The sequence below is a fragment of the Pezoporus flaviventris genome, unplaced genomic scaffold, assembly GCF_033815535.1.
Source record: "Pezoporus flaviventris isolate CSIRO_AGI_PZ_B2104156 unplaced genomic scaffold, CSIRO_AGI_Pfla_v1 ptg000031l, whole genome shotgun sequence".
Lineage (NCBI taxonomy): Eukaryota > Metazoa > Chordata > Aves > Psittaciformes > Psittacidae > Pezoporus > Pezoporus flaviventris.
In genome coordinates this window covers 6,550,290-6,572,487 of record NW_026892579.1, presented here as the reverse complement: position 1 = coordinate 6,572,487, position 22,198 = coordinate 6,550,290, and the positions used below count along the sequence as shown (strand labels likewise).

At 39.3% G+C, this 22,198-nt stretch overlaps 1 protein-coding gene across 1 annotated transcript in view; it reads right to left on the bottom strand.

Annotated features, from left to right (window-relative positions):
- Positions 1-22,198, bottom strand: part of LAMA4 (laminin subunit alpha 4) — a 102,584-nt gene that overhangs the window by 11,127 nt on the left and 69,259 nt on the right. Inside the window, exons 18-29 of the mRNA XM_061460095.1 lie at positions 18,300-18,439; positions 16,900-17,073; positions 15,732-15,874; positions 15,243-15,405; positions 12,488-12,621; positions 11,155-11,326; positions 9,207-9,338; positions 8,025-8,167; positions 4,728-4,863; positions 3,480-3,617; positions 1,688-1,821; positions 189-353 (exon numbers count right to left, since the gene is read on the bottom strand). Of these exons, the coding sequence (XP_061316079.1) occupies positions 189-353; positions 1,688-1,821; positions 3,480-3,617; positions 4,728-4,863; positions 8,025-8,167; positions 9,207-9,338; positions 11,155-11,326; positions 12,488-12,621; positions 15,243-15,405; positions 15,732-15,874; positions 16,900-17,073; positions 18,300-18,439 (1,774 nt within the window). The remainder of the gene's footprint in view (positions 1-188; positions 354-1,687; positions 1,822-3,479; positions 3,618-4,727; positions 4,864-8,024; positions 8,168-9,206; positions 9,339-11,154; positions 11,327-12,487; positions 12,622-15,242; positions 15,406-15,731; positions 15,875-16,899; positions 17,074-18,299; positions 18,440-22,198) is intronic.

Genomic DNA, 22,198 nt, shown 5'->3' with positions numbered 1-22,198 from the left:
TTAACTTAGCAGGCCTGTGCCAGCAGATTCCATGGCAAATAAGGTAAGAAACTCATTCACACATACTGTCTAGCCCCACAAAATGAGACAGGAATTTTTTTGGTGACAGTAAATCAGTTCTCTTGAGCTACTATTTGAGCTGTCAGACAGTGATTGCCTGGTAATGTGTTTGGGAGGATGCTACACACCTAGTGAAATAAGCGTTGCTTATGCAGCCAGTGAAGTTGGCTTGCTGTGTTCTGAAGGGAGAGCCACCAAAATAAAACTTCTTGATGCTGTCCGGGCTTTTCCCTGCTCTGTCCTTTGGTGGGTTCTTCTTGCTTTGCTTCTTGTCATCCACAGTCAGCTCATATCTGCAAAGGCAAAGCATCCATTTTGTAGGCTAGTTTTGGAAATGTCAGTGCTAGTGGTTAGACAGTATATTACATGCACCCAAAAATGCTCTGCTCAGCATATATATTACTGAATGGTAGTGCTCAAAGTCATAAGAAGACAGAATTCCAGCTGTGCAACAGAAGAATTCCAGCTGTGCAACAAGTAGCAGTGCAATAACCCAATGAGTCCAGAGTTGAGTGCAGAGGCCCGTGGATTTCATAATAGCGTGGGTTTAGTTGTGAAGTCCAAAAAAATACAGTCCACTCAGTGAAGACAGATAAACTAAGGGATTGGTAATAAGTGGATGAAGCCACCACTTGGGTAATACAAGATCTAAGCATATGCTAATCCTTCTTTATACCTGTAGCCATTTTTCCTTCTCTTTCATCACAGTACATTGATGTTTGAACTTACAAATTATTTTTTTTTACCTTATCTCATTTTGCAACACATTGATTGCTGCAGAAGTCAGGAAGGACTGTATTGCTTTAATAAGAAACATAGTGTAACTAAAGCAGCAGACATTGATTTTGTTTGGCAAGTTCAGACTTCAGCACTCAGGGAAACATGACAGTCCCCAAGGCTATTCCAAAGCACCTTTTCGCACCTTCAGCTTTTCAAACTATGTTTCTTGGGTGTCAGAAATTGTAGGTACAAACCTCTATTTCCATTAGAAATCTGAGTAACACCAGGTTGTATCTGCACAGACAAGATTCTTGAAGAAAGATGCTTTGATTATTTGATCCTCTAAGAAAATTTTATGTATAATGTAACCAACAAAACAAATGCTTTCAATTTTTTTAAGAAGCATATATGAAAACTTATTCCCTACTACTGTATTTAGTCTTACATTTGTGTCTGTCAGTGCTAAAAATATTTCAAACATGTTCCACTGTATATATCCCAAAGGAATGCTTTTTGTGAAGATGTCTCTATTACTTCAGGGTCAATTTGGAATTTCTTTAACAAATACAGCAATCAATCCTGCTGAAAAATTAATCTCATGCTAGTCTTAAATTATATTAAACTGCTTTCATACCTGAGGACAAAAAAGGACTAAGCTTTTAGAGGAAAATATGATTTTAGTTTTACTAAAAATTCCCAGCATCTCGTGCTAAGGCCAAGCTGGCTGTTTTTCCGTCATACAGATTTTTGACTTCGTATTTTTTTAATTGGATTGATCAGTGAAACATACTACTTCAAAAAACCCCACATAAACAACACCTTGAAAGTGAATATTGAATGATAGTGTGCTTTATACGCAATATTTATATTCGAAAGATGGGGAACAAAAGATGCTGGCCAGCTTTACCTTTCTGGGGTGACAGAAGTAACAATGAAGTGGGTTTTTCCATCGTTGTAATTTCGGTCTGGTGATTGAATTTTTATTCCACTTGCATTTAAAACCACAGCACCTCTGTCCATAGAGATGGATAATACATCTGACTGAAATACAAACAAAACCATCTTCATAAGCAAGTGTAACAGAAGAATTAACAGTTCTGTGCATTTTCCTGTTGTATTTTCCTTCCTGCTGTTTTCCCCATTTGTGCTTTATTTGCAGAAAGGTATACTGAGAAGCAAAATAGTAGATAATCTCATTAGAATTGATATTCTTACTATTTTTTTAAGCCTGAATTCTGGGAATTCTCCTGCTGATTTTCTCCTGTAACTCATATGAGCTCCTTCCATCTAGCACGGATGTATGGTGTTTGCATTTCATTTGTGTTTCTAGTACCCCTGGTACTGTATAGAGCAGCTGTTACTGCAAGATTCCCACTGGCAGAAGATAAATATATTTTTTCCTTTCCGGGATCATAGAATCATAGAATAGTTAGGGTTGGAAAGGACCTTAAGATCATCTAGTTCCAACCTCCCTGCCATGGGCAGGGACACCTCACGCTAAATCATATCACCCAAGGCCTTGTCCAGCCTGGTCTTGAACACTGCCAGGGATGGAGCATTCACAACCTCCCTGGGCAACCCATTCCAGTGCCTCACCACCTTGACAGGAAAGAATTTTTTCCTTATATCCAATCTAAACTTCCCCTGTTGAAGTTTGAACCATCCTGTGTTGTAGCAGGTATACTATGTTCCATTAAAGCAAGCACTGCCTCTCTGCACTGGTAGGAATCATCATGTCTCATTCTATCAAGCGGTAAATAGCTGAACCTCCATTTGTTAAGTAGCACCTCATAGGATTAGAGCTTTTGAGTTAAAATCAGAAGGCTTCATTTATGCAAATGATGTGGATAACATGGTTACTGATCTCAATTTAAGCTAATACTCCAGACTGTAAAATGTAAAAGTTAAGGAGTGGTTATTAGTGTCATACGGCCTTCCCTGCTGCACTGCTGATGGTCTGCAAGAGTGGCAGAACAGACATTTGGGGGTGGTTGCAAATGTTCTGTCATCAGAGCTCATGCTTGCTACAGATGTCAGTCTGGGCCTGCAGGATCTTGGAATCACTCTGGCTCACACACCATTTTGGGAGTGCAAGTCCATATTTCTGCCCACATCACACCTCTCAAGGGGGCATTTAGAGCAGTCTGGCTTCCCATAGCTGCACAGAGACATTCTTAAGCGCAGCTTTTCCCAGTCTAAGTACCATCTGGGAATACAGGCGGCTTTCTGACTGATTTCTGTCAAGTCACCAATGCTCAAAATACCATCCCACTAATTCAAACAAGCTTTCTCTTTGCTTCTAGGGGTTTGTCCGTGGATGGAAAATGTTAGGCTCTTAATGTCATTTGTACGTTGGTAGCACCTACAGGTCCAAATAGGGATTGCAGTGCTGTCTAGCACTGCAAGATCCACTGTGCATTTCTGCCCCAAGGACTTTATTGAGCACAGGTACATACTAATTCTAGGCATATGATCAAATTCTCTTCACAACATCAGAATAATGTCTAAGCATTGCTAGTTTTCATCTGTAGATCAAATGCGAGCTGTGAAAATGAGGTCATTAGTGGATGCTTCTACATTGAGGATTGCCTTCTCTGTTATGAAACCATGAAGTGAGAAATTATATTATTCCTTTAGTATTCTCCTGGGAAACAATGCAATGATAAAAGAAAACTAATTGAAAAGAAATATATACTCACTCCTTCAGAATAGTAAAACAGCAGCCCGTTGGGCTGCAATGTCCGGAAATTAAAGCCTCCTTCAAATTCACTAAAGAGGGAAACTCTTTGGCTTGATGAAATGAAGCTCTCTCCATTGAAATATGCTTTGCGGGACATCTGCATATTACATAAAACAAAATTACAGATAAAACTCAGAAAACATTCAAGTCATAAAAAGAATGAGGCTATTTCTTGGGTGGTTTTATTTTTTTAAAGATGCTGCCAGTTCAGTTCTATTCCTCGATTTTTCCTGTGTTTCTTAACCTGATTCATACAGGCTTTCTCTTGCATGCTGTGAAAGTCTTAAGAAGGTGTAGCCAATTCATTCTCAGTTTCCTGGGATTCTTGGCCTCATCTTAAGCCTGCTGATGTTAGTGAGCATGAAGACTTAGAAGCACAGGGGGCTCAAGTCCATGTCTGAGCTGTGTGGCACTGAGCCACCATCTCAACATGTGATATATTAGTTTGTGTGCTGCACTGAGTGCTTGGGTAGGGTGGAAGGGTTTTGGACATGGTGATCTATAATCCTCTGAGTATCAGGGTTAAACTGGGTTCGAGGTGGGGTAAATTGCAGCTAGCTTCCTCCTTGACAGAAGGTGAGATTGTGTGAAGAGTCCTACAAGTGGTGGGGTCCTTCATCTCCACAGGTTCACAACATGGCTTTGGATAGATATAGCCGTAAGATAAAGAGCACAAACACTGTTTAGATTTGCCAGCTTTGCATTGTAATGGACAAATCATGAATGATAGAAGGGATCAAAAGTGAAATGGCAATTTTCTCAGTGTTAGTGCTGGTACAGTTGGTTTGTGTATCACAAAGGAAGAGCTGGCCTGACTTAAAGGGAGAACTCATTTGAATATCTTGCTGTCTTTTTCATTTCATACATCTGTATTAGGACGCATGTGAAGACAATTCTCCTTGTTTCTTTGAGAAAAAATAAATTATGGAATATTTCCTTTCAGAATATAGCACACAATTTGTTTCAGATTCAGCTACATTCTCACATATGATAAGAATATGAAGTCAAACACCTCATGCTGTAATTCGGGGTGAAAATTGGGTAGTATGTCACCAGACTTAACATACACAGTTATCTCCCCCCCGCAGTCAGTGAGTGCCTTGTCAATTCCTTGATTGAAGACTTTCTATTTGGAGTAAAACTCAAGCTCAGCTGTGAGTCCCTTGACAAAATTTTTTTGTTATCTCACACATGATGTTATACTTACCAGTGAATCCTCTGGGCACCCATAGCTGATTCCCAGGGTTCCTGGTTCTTCTAGCAAGTTGAAATCCTTCTTTTGGAACTGGAAACCCTTCATGCAGCCTTTAAAGCCAATACTTCCTGCCAGATGTGAGCTGATGCTGTAGGAAAACAATGCCAAACAAGCTGCAGTTAGATAGCCCTTGCCTTTCTGAACAGACATTTGTCACCAAGGTGTTCTATAAGACTTAGAAGACCCTCAGTCATTTTCCTCACTAGTGGCCAGTTCCTGCATCTTTATGTAAAACAACTAATTATGAGTTTTGAAAAGTCAAAATGCACCAATTTTAATAATGAAAAATATATGAGAGTTCAGAGAAGAAATCTCTGAAGATAAAAATAGCTGCTGAAATAAAAATACATGCTTTTAAAAAGTATTTCTACCCACTTTCAGTGAAAATCAATCGAGTTCTAGCTCATTTTTTTATTATTTTAGAGAAGTTCTGGTTTAGTTTCCTGTCTTGCTTTTACGAGCAAGCTCCATTCTTGCCTTTGAAAGCAAATGGATCTCTTTCTTAACAAACAATAGTAATGGAGGTCAGGGAAGTAAAAGTAAATGCTGCTTGCTGATGAGCAGCTTTTTACGTAACTGTAAATGAGAGCAGTGGGTGGGTTTCCAGGATCCTTTTTGTGTCAGGTTTGAGGTAGAGAGCACATCAGTGTATCGCAGCTGCTCCTCCTCACTGCTCTAAGTTTTTCAACTAGGGAACAAATATACAGGAATGAATGTGAAATCTGGAGTTTTGACATGGCAACCTGTAAACAGTTTTTGTTCTTTTGACGGGATGTATGTTAACAGTGGGATTGTTCTCACCTCACATGAGATGATACTGACAGTGTCGACATCTGCTTCTGTGCTAGTTGTCTATGAGTTATTTCATTCTAAGGTAGACATTGAAACACAAGGGATGAATCAGGCTCTGGAAATGCTTATTTTTCTAAATCGGCAATAACAGACCATCAAGTGGAATAGCAAAAATATACATGTCTGAAATAAGGTGAGAGGAGGAGCGCTGTAGGGGCTTAATCTGCCCCTCAGTGGAATCAGCAGGAAGACAAAGTAGACAGGAAGGCTCCTGCAGTCCTCACTGCAATTTGGATCAAAGTGTGAGGTATCAGTCAATGTTTGATCTCTACTCTGATTGATGATGTGACTGGCTGAATGCCACAAATATGCCTTTCTGTTAAATGCCATTAAATTAACAACATTTTCTAGAAGCAACAGGAACAATAGAAGACAGGCTTTAGCCTAAAGAGAAGCCTCTGAGTTCATTTCCTAATAGTTCCAAGTGCCTAGTACTCTTGAATACCCATAGCTTTCTGCTTTATGCTGGTGAAAGAAAAATAAAATACAGTGGTACTTCCAAATTCATTTACTTGGGAAAAAAACACAATTGACAAAGGTGCTGTTGAAGTGAATGACAATACAGTGCTTTGAAAGAATATGAAGCTCATCCTCTGAGACTAGAGCTAGTTTTCCTCCCTGCTGCTGCCCCCCAATGTCAATTAAATGTAAGTCTGTCTAGAGAAAGGAAGCATAAATATCAGAAGTAGATAGTAGTAGTAGTAGAGGGATAGTAGTAAATCATTAGGAGATGATATAATTCTGACTTAGGCCTCCTGATGAAAATGAAGTGATGTCACCACAGCTGGACCATATTTCTTGCTGTCTGTCCTTGTCATGAGGACCGAAGCTGAGTACAATATCGAAGACAAAGGTGTAGCTCTGCTTAAGTAATTTCTGTATGGATTTTTCAATATTATAATGGATTGTATTTTTACAATGCCTATGGGTTTTTTTTCTGGTACAACTAATTTATTGAGATGCTATTTTTACTGCTTTGACAGTACCTTCCAGGTGTTTTGCAAGATAACCTTTTGCAAGAAAATTGTGAGCATAATTCCTGTAATTCATCTTGTATCCTACATTTGTGAATAAGTCTCATTTGCCATTGAGCTACTTAACTGCCTAGATTTCTAGGTCCTTCTGGGCTTTTTCAGTGTTCTCTAGGCTTGATTAACCAAAGTAATTTTTACCATCCTTTTGTCATTGATTTCTAGATCCTTAATGTTTTTAATAGCAGCCCAAAGAGACATCCTTTGGGCATATGCTATAGACTTTATATACTTGGAAAATAGACGAGTTACTCTTACATCCTATTTTCTCTTTCCCAGCTGCATTCTAATCCACTGCATGCCTTCCCTCTCCACCCCACTAGTTTCCTTAATAGCCCCTTATGACAGACCTTTGTAAAGAACTATTTGAAAGGCCAGATAAATTACATACTCCTTCGCCCTTGCCCACAATTTTGTTTGCATGTTCAAATAATTGCATGGCATTGATAGACATAATTTTTCTTTACATGAAGTTTGTCCCTAGCTTAATCTGTAAGTGGTTTATGTCTCAGACATTATTTATCGATTCAGCAGGCTCTCCTGACAACAAAAGGTTTCAGGAGATCTGCCACTACTATAAACTATTGTGCAGCATTTGCTCTCTTCCCTTTATTTTTTTTACATAGAGAGTATTTTAAAGAGGGATGGTATTGCTGTTAGCAGTTGTGACACTTGAAACAGCAGCTGGAGCCCTTCTGAAAATGCTGGCCTTGCTATCTGACCTCAGGAATGAATATTGCCTGTCAGAAGAGCATACCCTTCTTCAAGCAGCCAGTGTGCTGTCCTAGAGCATGACCCTGGTCTGAGAGATTCCCACTGCAGGAAATGAGAGTTATACAATCCGGTGAGATTAAACTTGGCTTCTGTCAAATGGTACAATGGGAAAATGAGACTATTTCTTTTCTTCCCACACCTACACAGAGCCAGCTGACTTGGGTCAGGAGAGACCCTGAGGTGGATCAGAACTGAAGGATATGGCAGGAAAAATACCATCTTTAGATTTGAAAATGCAGTTGGTAGAGGGTCTTCAGCCAGTGCACTGCTATTTTACAAAGATCACTTTTTGCAGAGCAAAGAGGAATAGTGATTCTGTGTATTCATGTGTTCTTTGAAAATGACATTTTTGGTTTAAGAAGGCAACAGTCTGTTACCCTAAAACTAGACCAGTTTCAGTAGAATTTACCTGTGCTGGGTCAAGCCTAACCCTTGGTACTTCAGAGCTCTGAGAGACACTTAGAAGGGTGTCCGAGGGCTTGTCTGTAAGTATTGAGGCTGGGAAAAATGTTTTATTGTAAGCACTTCAGCACAGGTCAGAAAACATAACTGAAATATGGTGATTACTTCAAGATAATGATTACAAACCAACCTGGAGTGCAAGACTTCAGCAGGTGCTCCTCCAATGTAGATGTCTGTGAATGGCATTGCTGTTCTTTCATTGTCCACGCTTTTTATATGTCGCCTGTCTACTACCAAGATCATCTTCTTAGAATTATGATATATAATAGAAATCTGTAAAGAAAAATGTATGCTTACAAGTGCCCAAAATGTCATCTTATGTAAGTTGTCATGGTGATTTTACAAAATTGATTGCATCTCTCTATCTTCTTGTTTGAAAATTCCTCCCATGTATCAAAAAAGTTGTTTGTAAATCGGGAGAGGCTGACAACAATTACTAGGAGGGAGCTTATTTTGATGTCACAATTTCTCCAATGACTGAAACCACAGGATATTTCACTTCCAAATAAATCCACATGTAAGTACCCCATATCAAACTCTACACTGCAGCAAACAGATAAGCTCCAATAATTTAAGAGTGCTTTCTTGATTTATCAAGAAGTTAGGGAATACTTCTTACAAACTTTTTTTCATTGTCAAAGTGTGAAAGGCTTAATTGTGCGCTGCTAAAATGTTTTGAACAGAATTGTAGCTGTCATTGTGGATCAGGAATCAGACTTTGGATTTACACCAAGTAAATGGCAGGAGAAGCAAGACACTGAGAGGGATTTGCTACTCTCACTATCAGTTACACATATTTAAATGTATATGTATATATTTATTACATACCTATTTAAATGACTGCTATAAAATTAATTTTCCCTTCTCATGTAATGAAAAATGCTGTATTTCTTGCAATGCAATAACTAAGGTGGTCAAGTTAACATAATGACACATTTTTAGTTGAGGAGAGTTGTATATTTGAAGGATATAGTTGTCCTGGATATAATTTCATTTTGAATTAATATCACTTTTTCTCCCATGTGAATTGCCCTGTCCTTGGCTAGTAAGATGAGGAATCTGTCCACAAGCAGTGATTTACCAGGAGGGCAGGGAGAGCCTTCCCTTTCTACCACTCAGTAGTGGTGGGACTTGCATGTGCTTGTTCACATGCAAGGCAGGCATGTGGGTGCTCTACTCTTCTGCCTGCTCACTGCATCATCATCTGGCCCCTCATACTTTTCTCCTTTCATTGGTGTTGGAGCAAGTTATGGCTGCTTTGGAACTGCTGGAATAGTTGGTCAAATGGCTGTGATTGTAACCACATCTCTACCTCATGAAATTTAGCGTCGTTAATCTGAGCCTTCTTCATGGAGTCCTCTAGTAGCACAGGACCGCTGCTGAAACCGAAGTCATAGCGGAGGTACAAGAAACCATTGTGCATCTCTAGACTGAAGAACATACTCTGTATAAAACAAACCAGCAGTCAGAAAACCACTATGATTGTGGCAGTAATAAAAAAAATAAACAGTGTTACGAGAGTCTGTCATTGTGAAAAGCATGCTGGGAAGACGTCTTTTTATTTGCAATACTGTAGCACAGTTTCTGAATTGTTTTGATGCATATATGCGTACGTATAGTTGTGCACACATAATTGATGAACAGCACTTATTTGAAGACTTAGTGAACTGTTTTCCTGTAGAAATAGGATTTGGTATTACAGTAATATCAATATTCTTTTGCCAGCAACATATTCCTAAAGCAAACACATCTATTTACTGTCTTAGTAATACCACATGCCCCAAATGAAAGATGCTATACTGGAAAAAGTGCTAGAATGTCGTGCTAGGATGGCTGTATGTGCATGAGCAACTTCTGTCAGGATGCATGTAATAGCTCAGGATTATATCTTCTCACAGCCCTGATCAGCACTGATGTATTTGCTGAAGGCTGAGAAATAGCTAGAGTGTATTTACTGTGTATTTGGTTTTTGGATTTCCTGACTGCTCCTGCTTCATAGTTTGGCTTCTGTTTTGTGGCTGGGTGACTTAAACTTTATAAACAGGAGCTGTACTTTAGAAAACCTTTAGGGAGTGCTTGAAATGAAGATCTGTACCATAGAATTAGCCTTGTTCCAAAACTGAACATAAAGAAGCAGAAAAGACAGTTTACAGCAACTGTGCATCTGGTTTAATGCTTTCAAAGCTAATGTTTGTCCTCTATCCTAGTGTTCGTCCTCTTGTTCCCATGCCTAGTGGAAACATGGGAACAATAATTCTCAAAAACCTACTGCAGGCCAAGTACTGCTGTCTCTGACACAAATAAGTCCACCTTCAGAAGTCATTACTTAAAGTAGCAAAAGTAGGTTTTTAATCTAGTGCTTTAAAATGAAACTGCCACTTGGGTTTGTTTTGCACAGCTTAAAAATGAAACAGGGATTACATCCAGAATATTTATGGGCTGCCTTTGCAGAACTGAATAATGGGCTGGCTTACACAGTCCTTCTAAAGGTGCCTGTGTGCAGGCATGGTCTTCCACAGCTAACATCCAACTTGATTGCAGTTTCCACTGTAACACACGTGCATCTGTGGAGCACATCTACATAGTAAAATGTTTTCTGTGGCTTTACCAAGTTGTAACCCATAGAGGGCTTGGGAGCTTGATGTGTAGATTCCCACAGAAAAAAAAAAAAACCAGAGTTTATCTTCAGAGGATATTTATTTGCATGTGGAGTCTACTTTCTTCAAGCCCTTACAGAGTCTGAAACGCCCTCAAACCTCTAAATAGCTGGTGATATCTGGATCAAGCCTTTATTTTTGGCTACTTTCTATTTTCAGTAACTTAAATATTTAACTCTAGTGTACCCTCAGACATTGTTATAAAGTGCCAACTACCACAAAGTGCCTGCTTAATGGGAGTTACTTGCAGAAATTTCCTATTGCTTTGACTATGCATTCACTTTTAAATAAAGGGGCAACTACTGGGCTTAACTCAAAGTTAAGGAGTCTCTCTCAAAGTATCATCACAAGGGTGTGACTGGCCTGAAATCCTGACTGTCTCTGGATGAGAGCAGAGTCCAACTCAGGGCCTCAGCTTCCTTGGGACTTTGCAGATCAAGTTCCAGTTCCCTCCTAATGTACTTGAGATGAACACAAAAGTATTTCTTCTTTCCAGAACTTAAATTTCAGTACATAAGCAGTTTGTATTTTCCATGATATTCTAAGTACTAGGCAACATGTAGTTCTCATGGATAAAGGATACCAGCAGGATTTGGTACTCACCCCATTAATCATCAGCAGGATCAATCCATTGTCTGTAGGTGTTCGAACTTCTATGTCAAACCGAGTCACCTGGCTGAATCTTCCCCTTCTCTCAATGTTTCTTGCCAAGGCATAGCCAGAGCCGTCAAAGAAATAGCTCACAGCCCGGCTCTGGGTGAAAGCCAACTTATTTCTATGAAAAAGGAAGCAGGGAAGTAATATTTGGCATATCCCCTTTCTAATTTGTAGAAATTTGAAGGCCTTTAATTTTTCTGAACTGCTGCTTCTTCCTGGCAGCAGTGAGATTGACTATTTTCTTTCAAATTCTTTCTGGGATTTTTCACTAAAAACTGGTGTGTAGCTTTGAAGGTGTATCTAACTCCTTCATCATCACATTGTACTTTTGTCCCGTGTTATATGTAGAGGACAGGTAAATGCTTTGCTCATCCTTGTTATGCAGGCCCACGACACCTCCTCATTATGAGGATACACATATTTCTATTAAGAGCTTGCCCAGTTTGTGCAGAAACCCATTTCAATTCTCTGAGGCCTTCAGCTGAGCTTGGGCTTTGCTGCATGGACTATCCTGGAGAGCTGCAGCTTGTGCTTCCTGAGAGAGTGTCAGGGGAAGCAATCATTTGCTCTGTACCAGCAACCTCCTGCATTTCTTCCCAGTGAGAGCTACAAGTTTGTCTCCTATAATTTGTATAGAGAGATTCTACTGTTGTTGCCTGTTATATGAACAAAATGTCTGCTATGTCTGTGCTAAATGAACAACAACATGGTTGCCGTTCACTTGTATTTCAGGGGCTGCATTTCCCAGCTTGTGAGTGGCTTATCTGACAAGTTTCTGTTGTGGGTTTAAGAGTGTATGGCAGAAAGTTAACTTCTGTACAGGAAGTTATCTGTACAAAAGTTACCTTTGCTAGCTGGGGATAAGACTGCACGCAAATTTAACTGGGTGCACTGGGGCTAACTGGCTGAGGCTGCAATGACAGGATTCGAGTCAGGAGCAGTCCTGTCCTAGGCCAGCAGCAGGGGTAAGGAGGGAACCTAGATCATGCCCCAGTTAACATGGCAGTTTCCCCCTTGAAGGTGTAAGGCTGTGAGAGTGATGAAGACAGCAGCAAACCACGGAATATCTGAAGTTAGAAGGGACCTCTAAGGATCATCGAGTCCAAATCTCATATATAAATTCGGATTGTTGACACAACTAGGAGTTAAAAAGTGGCCAGATTCCTTCTGGACAACTCAATACCATCCTCACGTTTGTAATCTAAACCAGGAATGAACCACCCGGACTGGCGCTTGAAACAAACCAGAGGAGCAGAGTGACGATGTGACGGTTCCCTACCTGGCACAAGGTGGCGATGTGGTGGTGTCGATGTTATAGACGTGCTTGAAGTTATATAGGCTGATCACATCATCGTTCAGGGTAGCCAGTTCTAGGCAGCCGATGAAGCCAGGTAAGTTTAAGCTAGGAGGGAGCTGTGCAGAGGGCAAGGAAAAGTAAAAGGAGAAAAGTCACACTCTTTATTTAGATATCACAGAAGCATTTGTGCCTGGGGTCAGTTTTGTCTGTGCTCTTCGTATTTGAAACAAATGGGATGATGCTACCTTGGAATGATGTGGCCATTGTGCTGTAAATTAAAATAGAGCACGTAAATGGTCTTGCACTGAGAACAATAGGTCAGGTAAGGCAACTGCAAACAAAAACTTCTTTTTGTAATTTTACAGGGAGAACACTTGGAAAAGGGGAAAAGGGTTAAGAGTTGACTAATCACAGGTCTTGCTCAATGTATTTGAATTTCTCAGTAGATATTTCATGTCTAATGTATAGGCACCCTTCACTACCAGAAAAATAATTTCATACCATGATGAAAGAGAGAGAAATGAGATCTTTAAGCCCAGAAGACTTGGTTTCAAAGTCTGTACTAGTGGCTAATTCTCAATGGGTATTATTTTGAATAGTTAGCAGGATATAGAAACTCCTTTTAACAAAGGTCACTGCAAATGGAATTTAAATAGCCACATTGGTGAGGGGAAAAATACAAAAGAATAAAGCTGGCAGAGCTCGTGAATCATTCTTTTAATGTTAAGATACTCTGCCCTGTACACCTCTGAAGTACAAGAGACATGATATTAATAACACCTCTTGTACTTCAGAGTCTGATCACGGCCAGTAACTTTTTTTTCAGCTTCTCATTATTTCCATTGTGCTTTCCATATAATAATAATAATGGTACGACAGCAGTGCAGAATGTGCATAGCTATAAGAGAAAATGAGACCCTATCTGCAGCACAGATATATTTGGTAAATGTCATTTTTCATTTTTCTCCTTCTTAGTAGCTGGTGCAGTGCTGTGTTTTTGACTTTCAGCATGGGAACAGTGCTGATAACACCAATGTTTTTAGTTGTTGCTAAGTAATATTTACTCTGACCAAGGACTTTGTGAGTCTCATGCTCTGCCAGGGAGGAGGGGAAGCCAGGAGGAAGCAGAGACAGGACACCTGACCCAGACTAGCCAAAGAGGTATTCCATACCACAGCACGTCATGCCCAGTGTATAAACTGAAGGCAGTTACCCAGAAGACTTAGATCACTGCTTGGGTCGGGCTGGGTATCGGTCGGCGGGTGGTGAGCGGTTGTATTCTCTTTCCTTGTTATTTCCCTTGTCATTATTGTTATTGGTGGTAGCAGCGGTGGTTTGTGTTATACCTTAGTTACTGGACTGTTCTTATCTCAAACCATGGGAGTTGCATTCTTTTGATTATCCTCCCCATCCCTCTGGGCGCAAGAGGAGGAAGAGGGGGGGAGTGAGCAAGTGGCTTCGTGGTTCTGAGTTGCCAGCTGGGCTTAAACCATGACATTAAATGATCATGTTTCCTTTTTTTTTTCTTTTGTTTCTTCTGTTCAATTTGTTAAGTGTGAGACTTGTAATGGGTAAGTGGTACATATCATATTTACAATGTATGTAACAGGGAAGAAAGGGCAAAAGCTTTTAGCATATAAGACTGTATATTAATAAATGAAAATGTGAGGTGTCCATTCTTAAGGGAGAGGAGACCTATATGCTTATGAAACAATTCCATGAATCCTTTTCTTCCCATTCCTGTTCCAATTTTCCTTCACTTTTTACTTTTCTCCTTTCCCCTGCCCTGCTCTGGAACACACCTGGAGGGTTCATTTGTCAGATTACTTCTTTTTTGTCTGTGTGCAACTCTTACTCAGTCCTTTTCCCAGGCAATTTACACCCAGGGCCCAGTAGTCTAAAATTCAGACCATGGCATATATCTGGTTATCGCGGTAATGCAAAAGCTCAAGAATATGTACGTGTATTGAGTTAATCTTTGGTTTAATGTTGCTAGGAGGGCTGTTGTGGAACAGTAGTTGGGTGTTTTTAACACCTACTAGTTAGCTTAGAGAATTTAATATTGAAAGTCTTTTTAAGTATGTTTTCATTCAGCCATGCAATTTTCATAGCCAGGGTTGTTCATAACAATTTCTAAATCCAAAAAGAGGACCCAGTACTTTCACAGAAGCACATAAGTGAGGTGCTAATTTGTGCTGACTATTAGGAGCTAGAATGAAGCGATTGTGTTCATATTTTTTGCATATGCAAGTCTTCATGCTTTTGGAAGACTGGATTTAAGCCAATGATAATTTGAATTCAAACAAATCACTACACTGCTAGGTTACCACTGTCCTAATATTAAAAATATATTACTTTTCATTTTTGTGACAGTTGTAAAAGAGAAATTGTAAGCACTGAGGACTCATTAGCATTGAAAAAGTTTGGTAGCCTGCAAATTTTGTTAAGCTGGACTAATAGCCCTTAATTTAGGCATACCACTTAACAGCTAGCAAGCTTTTTTCTTATTACATTTCAGAAAACTTGAACGACAACTAAAAGGGATCAGATCATCTGTATGATTGTGATCTATGAACACAGAGAAAATAGTAGTTTTCACAGTGGCTAGAGGATGGAGTCCTAAGATGATAAGTGACTAAATAAGGACATTTTATTTATTAACCATTTCTGTGTATCCAGCCCAGCAAGATAAGTTTGCATTATTTAATTCTGAATACGGAGTGTTTATCTGACCAACCTTGAAGTCTGGAGGCACTCCGCCAACATAGAAAACAGCATTTTCAGGTTCCAAATTAAGGAGAGAGCCAGGACCAAGAACCTCTCCCTTTTTGATGAATTTTTCTTCAGCTGTGCTGCTAAGACTGGGCACAGTTAAAAACATTTTGCCATGTCTTCCAATCCTGTAGAATGAAATTGCAAGGGAAGAGAGTTTCATGTTGATTAGACTTAAAAAAGAACAAGCAAGCCTCTAACTCCAGGAAGGGTTTGTATTTCCTTACTAGAAGACTGGTACTCTGGGGGCAAAGGAAGAGAGAAACCACAGACACTTTCTTTCCCCCACCCTGTAGTCCCTTGTGTCCTGGATCTCTAAAAGCAAATAGAATTTCCATTTACTTCAGGAGGAGTAGAACCAGGCACTGAAGACTCCTGATGCGCAGTTCTGATCCAGCCTTTTCTGTTTTATTTTTTTTCCTATTAACCGTTTGATTTGGGGGAATCGCTTTACCTCTCAATTTTGATGATGCTGAAGTAAGAAGGCCAGGTGCTGACTGGCTTGGCATCCAGGGGTATCTCCACGCCTTCGTCTCCCAGATTATAAATGTACACAAGGTTGTCATTTTTAATTGCAAGACCAATGTAAGTTTTTGCCTAAAACACCAATGGAGAAGGATGTCAACTTTGAAAGAGATTTAATACAGAACATTAGTAAAGATTGGCCTTTAGTAGACTAAATGACATCTTTAAATATAACTAATAAACAAAAGCTTCATTCTCTAAATGCTTTCTATCACCAGATAAAACTGTACAGAAAATGTCTCTGATATTTTACTTATACCTGTTTTGGCTGAGGTGAATACAAGATCATGAGACCATAAATTGGTCATGTTAAATGGGAAGCTGTTCATCAGTATTTATGCAGTGTCATATGCAGGAAATAAGAAGAAACACTTGTCTAAAGCTGAGGTATTATGCTGCAATTAAATATTCTGCCAAGAGGGGTTTCACTTGATTTATATTCACTAGACACTCTTTTTAGAAAAGCTTTGAAAGAAAAGCCTGCCTCTTTACCCTTCCTTAGTAACAGCTTTCCAGGATTATACCTGACCTGTGAGGTGTGATTCTTTTGTTTCTTTTAGGAACCACAATTTAAAGAACAATTATTTCACAATGCTTACAGGTGGTGAGAACATACACCTTTTCTAAGTGTTTCAAAGTAGTGAGGTACGGAGTTTAGAACAGCAATACAAGCCACAGGCACAGAAACCTGCTTATCTGTGACCTCAGAGGTTTGGAATTGACGCTGTCAGCAGCATAAACCTGATTAAAGCCTGGTCCATGAAAGCCAGGTGGGTGACATTAACTGCTTTAGTACTGGCAGCAGAGATAGCAAGTGTGGCTCACAGCAGTGACAATCATAGCAGCACTCTATATGGGCAATCTAATTTGCTTCTTTGAGAGAACCCTTCATTGTTTGGGGTGAGAAGTTTCAAGGACAGTGATTTCAGGAACCCTTGCTCTTTGCTTGTTACAAAATCAATGACAGGCATATAGCAGACACCTCTTATTTGGAAATACAGAGAAAAAGTGAGAAGAAAAACCAAAGGCAAATGAATTTAAAACCTATTTAAATTTACTTTTTTCAGGTATATAAATTGGCTGAGTTATTCTCTTACATTTTTATTTCCAAGGTACAAAATAAATCTGTCTGGAGATGCTGCCAGTTCTGGGTTGTCTTTCTGAAACTTGATGTACAAGCTCATAGAAGTGAAAGATTTCAGCTCCTCCACATTGATCTTTGGATTAACTTCAACAGCTGATTGGCCTCCAAACATCATAGAAACTTGGACCTGCAGTTATAAGGGTGCTAAGTGAGACACATTATTGCTGTCTGGGAACATTACTTACGGTAAACGTGCAAGAATACTTATCCAGAAGCCTTGCTTACAGCAAGAGCGGAATTGGCACCTTTATATTGGCCATGCAAAGTTGTGTGTTTATAACAATCACTTCTGGAAGACACAGTAAAGAACATGAAGGGAATTAATTTTAAAATTAATTAAAGCTCCTAATTAACTGTGCCTAAGCATATTCATAAAGTAAATTAAATTTCAGTAGGACATAGATATGTGTCTACTTGAATCAGGGCTACATCATTATGTATGACATCTAATGAAATTCTTACATAGCTATAAAACTTCTACCCATAATTTATTTCTTTGCTTTGGGAGCGGTATGACCAATTTTCTGTTCACAAGTAATCCTGTTATATTACTTACATTATAGTGATATATATGAGTTGCTAATAAAATATTAAAACATGTTCATTTTAGTTCAGAATACCTTCAACATAACTGAAATGTTTTCAAGTTTAAGCACAATAAGCCTGAATGACAAAATGCATTTAAAGAACAGTAAAGCACTGCACGCATACTGATTTTTCCTTTTTTTGAAGTAATGTGTGTAGACAGCATATTCCAGCACTGTGAGCATACAATAATGCGCTGAATTTTTTATTTCTTTGAATGCATTCAAATATAATGTGTTAATTTTTGACCTTGGTGTTCTTGCTACAGAAAAATCAGTCATAATTTATGTATGATAATGGAAGTGTTTTTCTTTATTAAATATGTGTAAGCCAAAGATTCACTTACCCTGCAGAAAATTAATTCAAAAGAAAAAAAGAGAAATACTGTCATCTCAGAAAAGTTTGCATTAAATTGCCATAATTACTACTGCTTGTAACTAATGTTGCTAGCTGAGTAATGACCTATTAGTTTTAGATTTAAATGGTTTTGTTCTTGCAGCCATCTTTAACTCTGTGCCAATTCCTTAATGAAAGTTTCTACTGCAGTAGCAGTAGTCTACCATGAATACTACGATAATGTTAATTGCTTGCAAATAGCAACTGTAAAGATTTTAATGACTTCCGTGGTACTTTGTTTACCCAGTCGTTGGGAGGTGACCATGTCAAGGTTTGAGCTTCTAACATAGTGCAAGAAAATGAGAAAGTGGAGCTCCTAGTAAGATGCATTTCTATCAGCTCTAGTAACCAAAAGTCCCATCCAAGTTTTACCTTGCTTGCCACACTCCTGGTCTGAGCAATTAACTCTCTGATTCGCTGAATGCTGGAAGAAATATTGTTTGCTGGTGCCCTCTGTTCTACTCTGCGCAGTTTGTCCAGGAGTTCAGGAAACACTTCTGTAAGTTTCTTCACTGCAGTTAGAAGATAAATGACAGCTTGTTTTATTTAATTCTCTGTAACGTTGGTTTTACACCAGGAAAATTACTCTTTAGCCTGTTAGGTTAACTCACCTGCTTCCTTTTATTCTAAGAACAAGTCTTAACTGTAGTGTGTGAGAGGCAGTGATTTCAGAAAGGGTAGTGATTTATCAGAATGTGGTATTGCAAAAGATTTGGAAAGAAGTTTGCACAAAAGAGACTACTTTTTCATGGGACTCCTAGGTACTACTGTGGAGTTGTATCTCTTCAATACTTTCTTCAAGGTGCTTTGCAAATGTTGATAATTTTAACCTTTTAATCTTCCTTCAAGGCAAATAAATGTGAAAGCTGATTTTACAGATACGGCAACTGGAGTGAAGGATTATTTGTTCAGTATCTCACTGGTTATCTCTGTCTGACCTGGGAAGTGTATGTAGCATCTATGGTTCATGAGATTTTCAAATTCAGTTTAGGGGAGATGTGTAGGTTGTTTCCCTTAGCTCTCAGCTGTGCATCTCTCCTAAAGGTTATCACCCAGACAGCAGCAGTAGCTGCAAAGGTGATCTGTCTGTGAGTGGTTCACAACCCACTCTGCTAACAGAAATACCACTGCTTTCAGACTGTGGTAACAGGCCTGTACCGTACAGTGGTAGAAAGCCTTAGCTGATGATGCATGGGTAGCTAAACTGTGCTTACTGCCTGCTCCAGCCCTTGTGAGTGGCAACTTCTTCAGCTTTCCTACCTACAACTGCCAGGGGTCATGACTCAGAGTCTTGGACCTTCACTTTCATTACTGTCCTCTGGTACATGTGCTAGTAGGATTGTTACCAAAGGGAAATGCAGGTGCTTCATTGTGTTCAATGGGAGAGAAGTCCTTTCCCAGAAAGATAAGCAGACAGAAAAATTACCAAGAAAGAAACATAACTACCTCTAATTATAATCTGATTTCATCACATCAGATTCCAATGACATGCTGCCCTTTGAAGGATGTTTACACATCACATCATTTTTCATCTTAATTAGATGTAGGTACAATTAGCTGAGTGTAATGAAATGCGATTTTAGCCACAAGCTACATGCATATAAGAAAGATCCAGTATTCATAGTTAATTTTTAATGACGTGGATTCACTATAAAGGTTAAGACTGATTTGTAGGGTTTGCAGTTATATTTTAGGGCTTTTAACTTGCATCCACTTGCTCTTGTGTTCTTCCCTTCATATTTTTGCTCTTGTCTGAGAAGATAGCAGGGAGACAGGTAGAAGAGCTACTCCTCAGATGTACTGAGACTGTATAGAAGGGAAGGGTAGCCTCCATTTAATTTTCTGTGCTTTTAGTTCTGTTGAATAAAGACTGAAGCAGCTTTTGCCCTCATTCAGAGCAACCCGGACTCTGAGAAGATTCCACTGAGTCCTACAAGTTTTGCTTCTCTTTGGATAGAGTGTAAAGCTGTATTTGCTACAGTCCTGCCCTCTCTTTGCCTGGCTCTTGTTGCTTGTGTTTTCCTTTCCAAGACCAGTGTAGGAGTAGGTTGTATAGAGTTTTAGTCTCTCCAGTTACTCCCATTAAATCCTGAAAGACCTTATGTACCAGGGCTCAGTAGTCAGATATTCTCTATAAAGCTTACTGTACTTTAAAATGCCATTACTTTAGCAAAACCTCAAAGAACTGCAATGAATTCTGGGTAACACATTAATTCCAGAATGCATTAAGATTCATACTTAAAAAATAAGTGTAATAGTAACCTTGCCTTTTGAAATTAATTTTCTGTTGGATTGAAAGAAAGCCCACGTTATTCTTAAAGTAAAAAATTGCAAGCTCAGCAAGTGATTTAACAAATTTCAGCCACCTTCATTTTTTTTTTAATAATCAGCAACTGAACTGGAATTGTGTCTGATGTGATACCTTGAAAAACTGTTTTTTCATCTGTTTGGAATTTGAGCTATTAAACCTGAAATACAGCTGTAACATGAAAACATAAAACTAACACCTATTACTACTATTACCATTATAAAATCTCACCACAAATCTCTTCCTCTTGTCCTTTAAAATGGTTTTCTTCAACACAGAAGAATGTTGATTTTTTTTTTCGTTTTTGGGATGAAGGTAAGAGTGAAAAAGAAAACTAGTCTTAACCAGTGATAAAATACAAAAAGAATACAAGGGGAACTGTCAAGGAGGAAATACCTTGACCATAAACTGCCAGCCACTTTCTCCTTGTTCTCCTTCCTAAATTGTCCTTCATCCTTCTTCCTGAAGCTCACTATGGTGATACAGGAGTATTCTCAGACAAGCAGCACAGCCAAGGCATGCTCTCACCCTTCCAAAACTCAAGTGCGAGCCAAGTACTCAAAGGCAATCCAGACATGACATCTTAGAGGCTTCACTTGCCATGGTTAATGTTATTGGCATGATGATCAGGTGTTTTAGTGTTTCAGGCACCTGCGTGAACATTTCTTGTGACTTTATTTTGGACTTCAGTGAACATTCCTTCTGTCAGACCAACCTCTCCTGGCAACATACACAGCTGATCTGAGAGCACTCCATCATGCCCTGGCATGTCTACATGTCTTCCTAGGCTGCTAATCAGAGTCACAGGTGCATGTGATTTGTGTACTACCTCCTTTGTAGTACTGATCCGTCTTCTCAGCTATTTCCACCTGAACTTTCTAGCAGAAAATATCATGCCTTAAAATGAAATATGCCATGGAAAAGCTGCCTCCACAAATGTAGCAGGGCACACATTGCTGTAGCTTGCACGTTAGCATCTCTCAAACATTTAGTCTGTGGTCAGCAGGGCCCTCTGGGCACTGTGATATGGTCACAATACTACCTGCAAACCCACTATCACAGAGCAAACATTTTTGCCAGGCATATCACATATTTGCTGAGCTGTTCTGTACAAACTCATGGTGTGTGTGCCATGTATGCCTTTTTGGGAACATAACCAACTAGGACAGCTGGGCCATGTTAGGTCTATCCACTCTTATGGAGCCTCTCAAATGCTGCTGGAAATATTTATTTCAGTATAACTTCTAGTATGAGAAGATTTTTTGAATTCTGAATGTCTCAACATTTCGAGCATGAAAATCCAAATGCAGTTTGTGTTGTTGCTCTATCTACTGAACTGGCGCCGGTAAGTGTTAAATGGGAGTCAGGTGTAAAGGTGCATAAAACCAAAAGCCTTCATGTCTAAGCTATAGCAGACTGTTTCTCTTAGAAGTTTTTCTTCATACCATTCCCTCCCTGGATGCCAATCGAATCCACATTTACATTATCAAAAACGAGAATTGGAGCTCATAGCCCACAGCTTAAACTGCCCTGTGCTGATCAAAAACATTTCATAGCAATGCAATACAATTACTGTTATACTAACTACACCCTTATGGAGCTCTGTCCAGTGTCTAGCAGTGATTTTACCCATTCCCAGAGGGAGTGGCTCAGTGTTTCCTTCAGATAAAAACTCAGAGAAATGTGAGTTGCCTCCAGTTCTGGACCCATAGCTGGGATATTGAATAGTACTGAATTTTTCTTGCAGGGTGAAACACTTTTATGCAAGTTCTAGGGAGCACTCATTTAATAATCAAAAATATTAGTGTGAGGGTCTTGTCTGTTACTAAATTCTGGAAATAGCATGACTCTTGAGTTCCCCCAGTTTAGAGGGAAGAGTGAAGCTTTGAGGCATTAATAGCCCCATGTTTGGTTTGGTAACCCTAACACCATTTGCATTAAAATGACAGCCAAATTGCAAAGC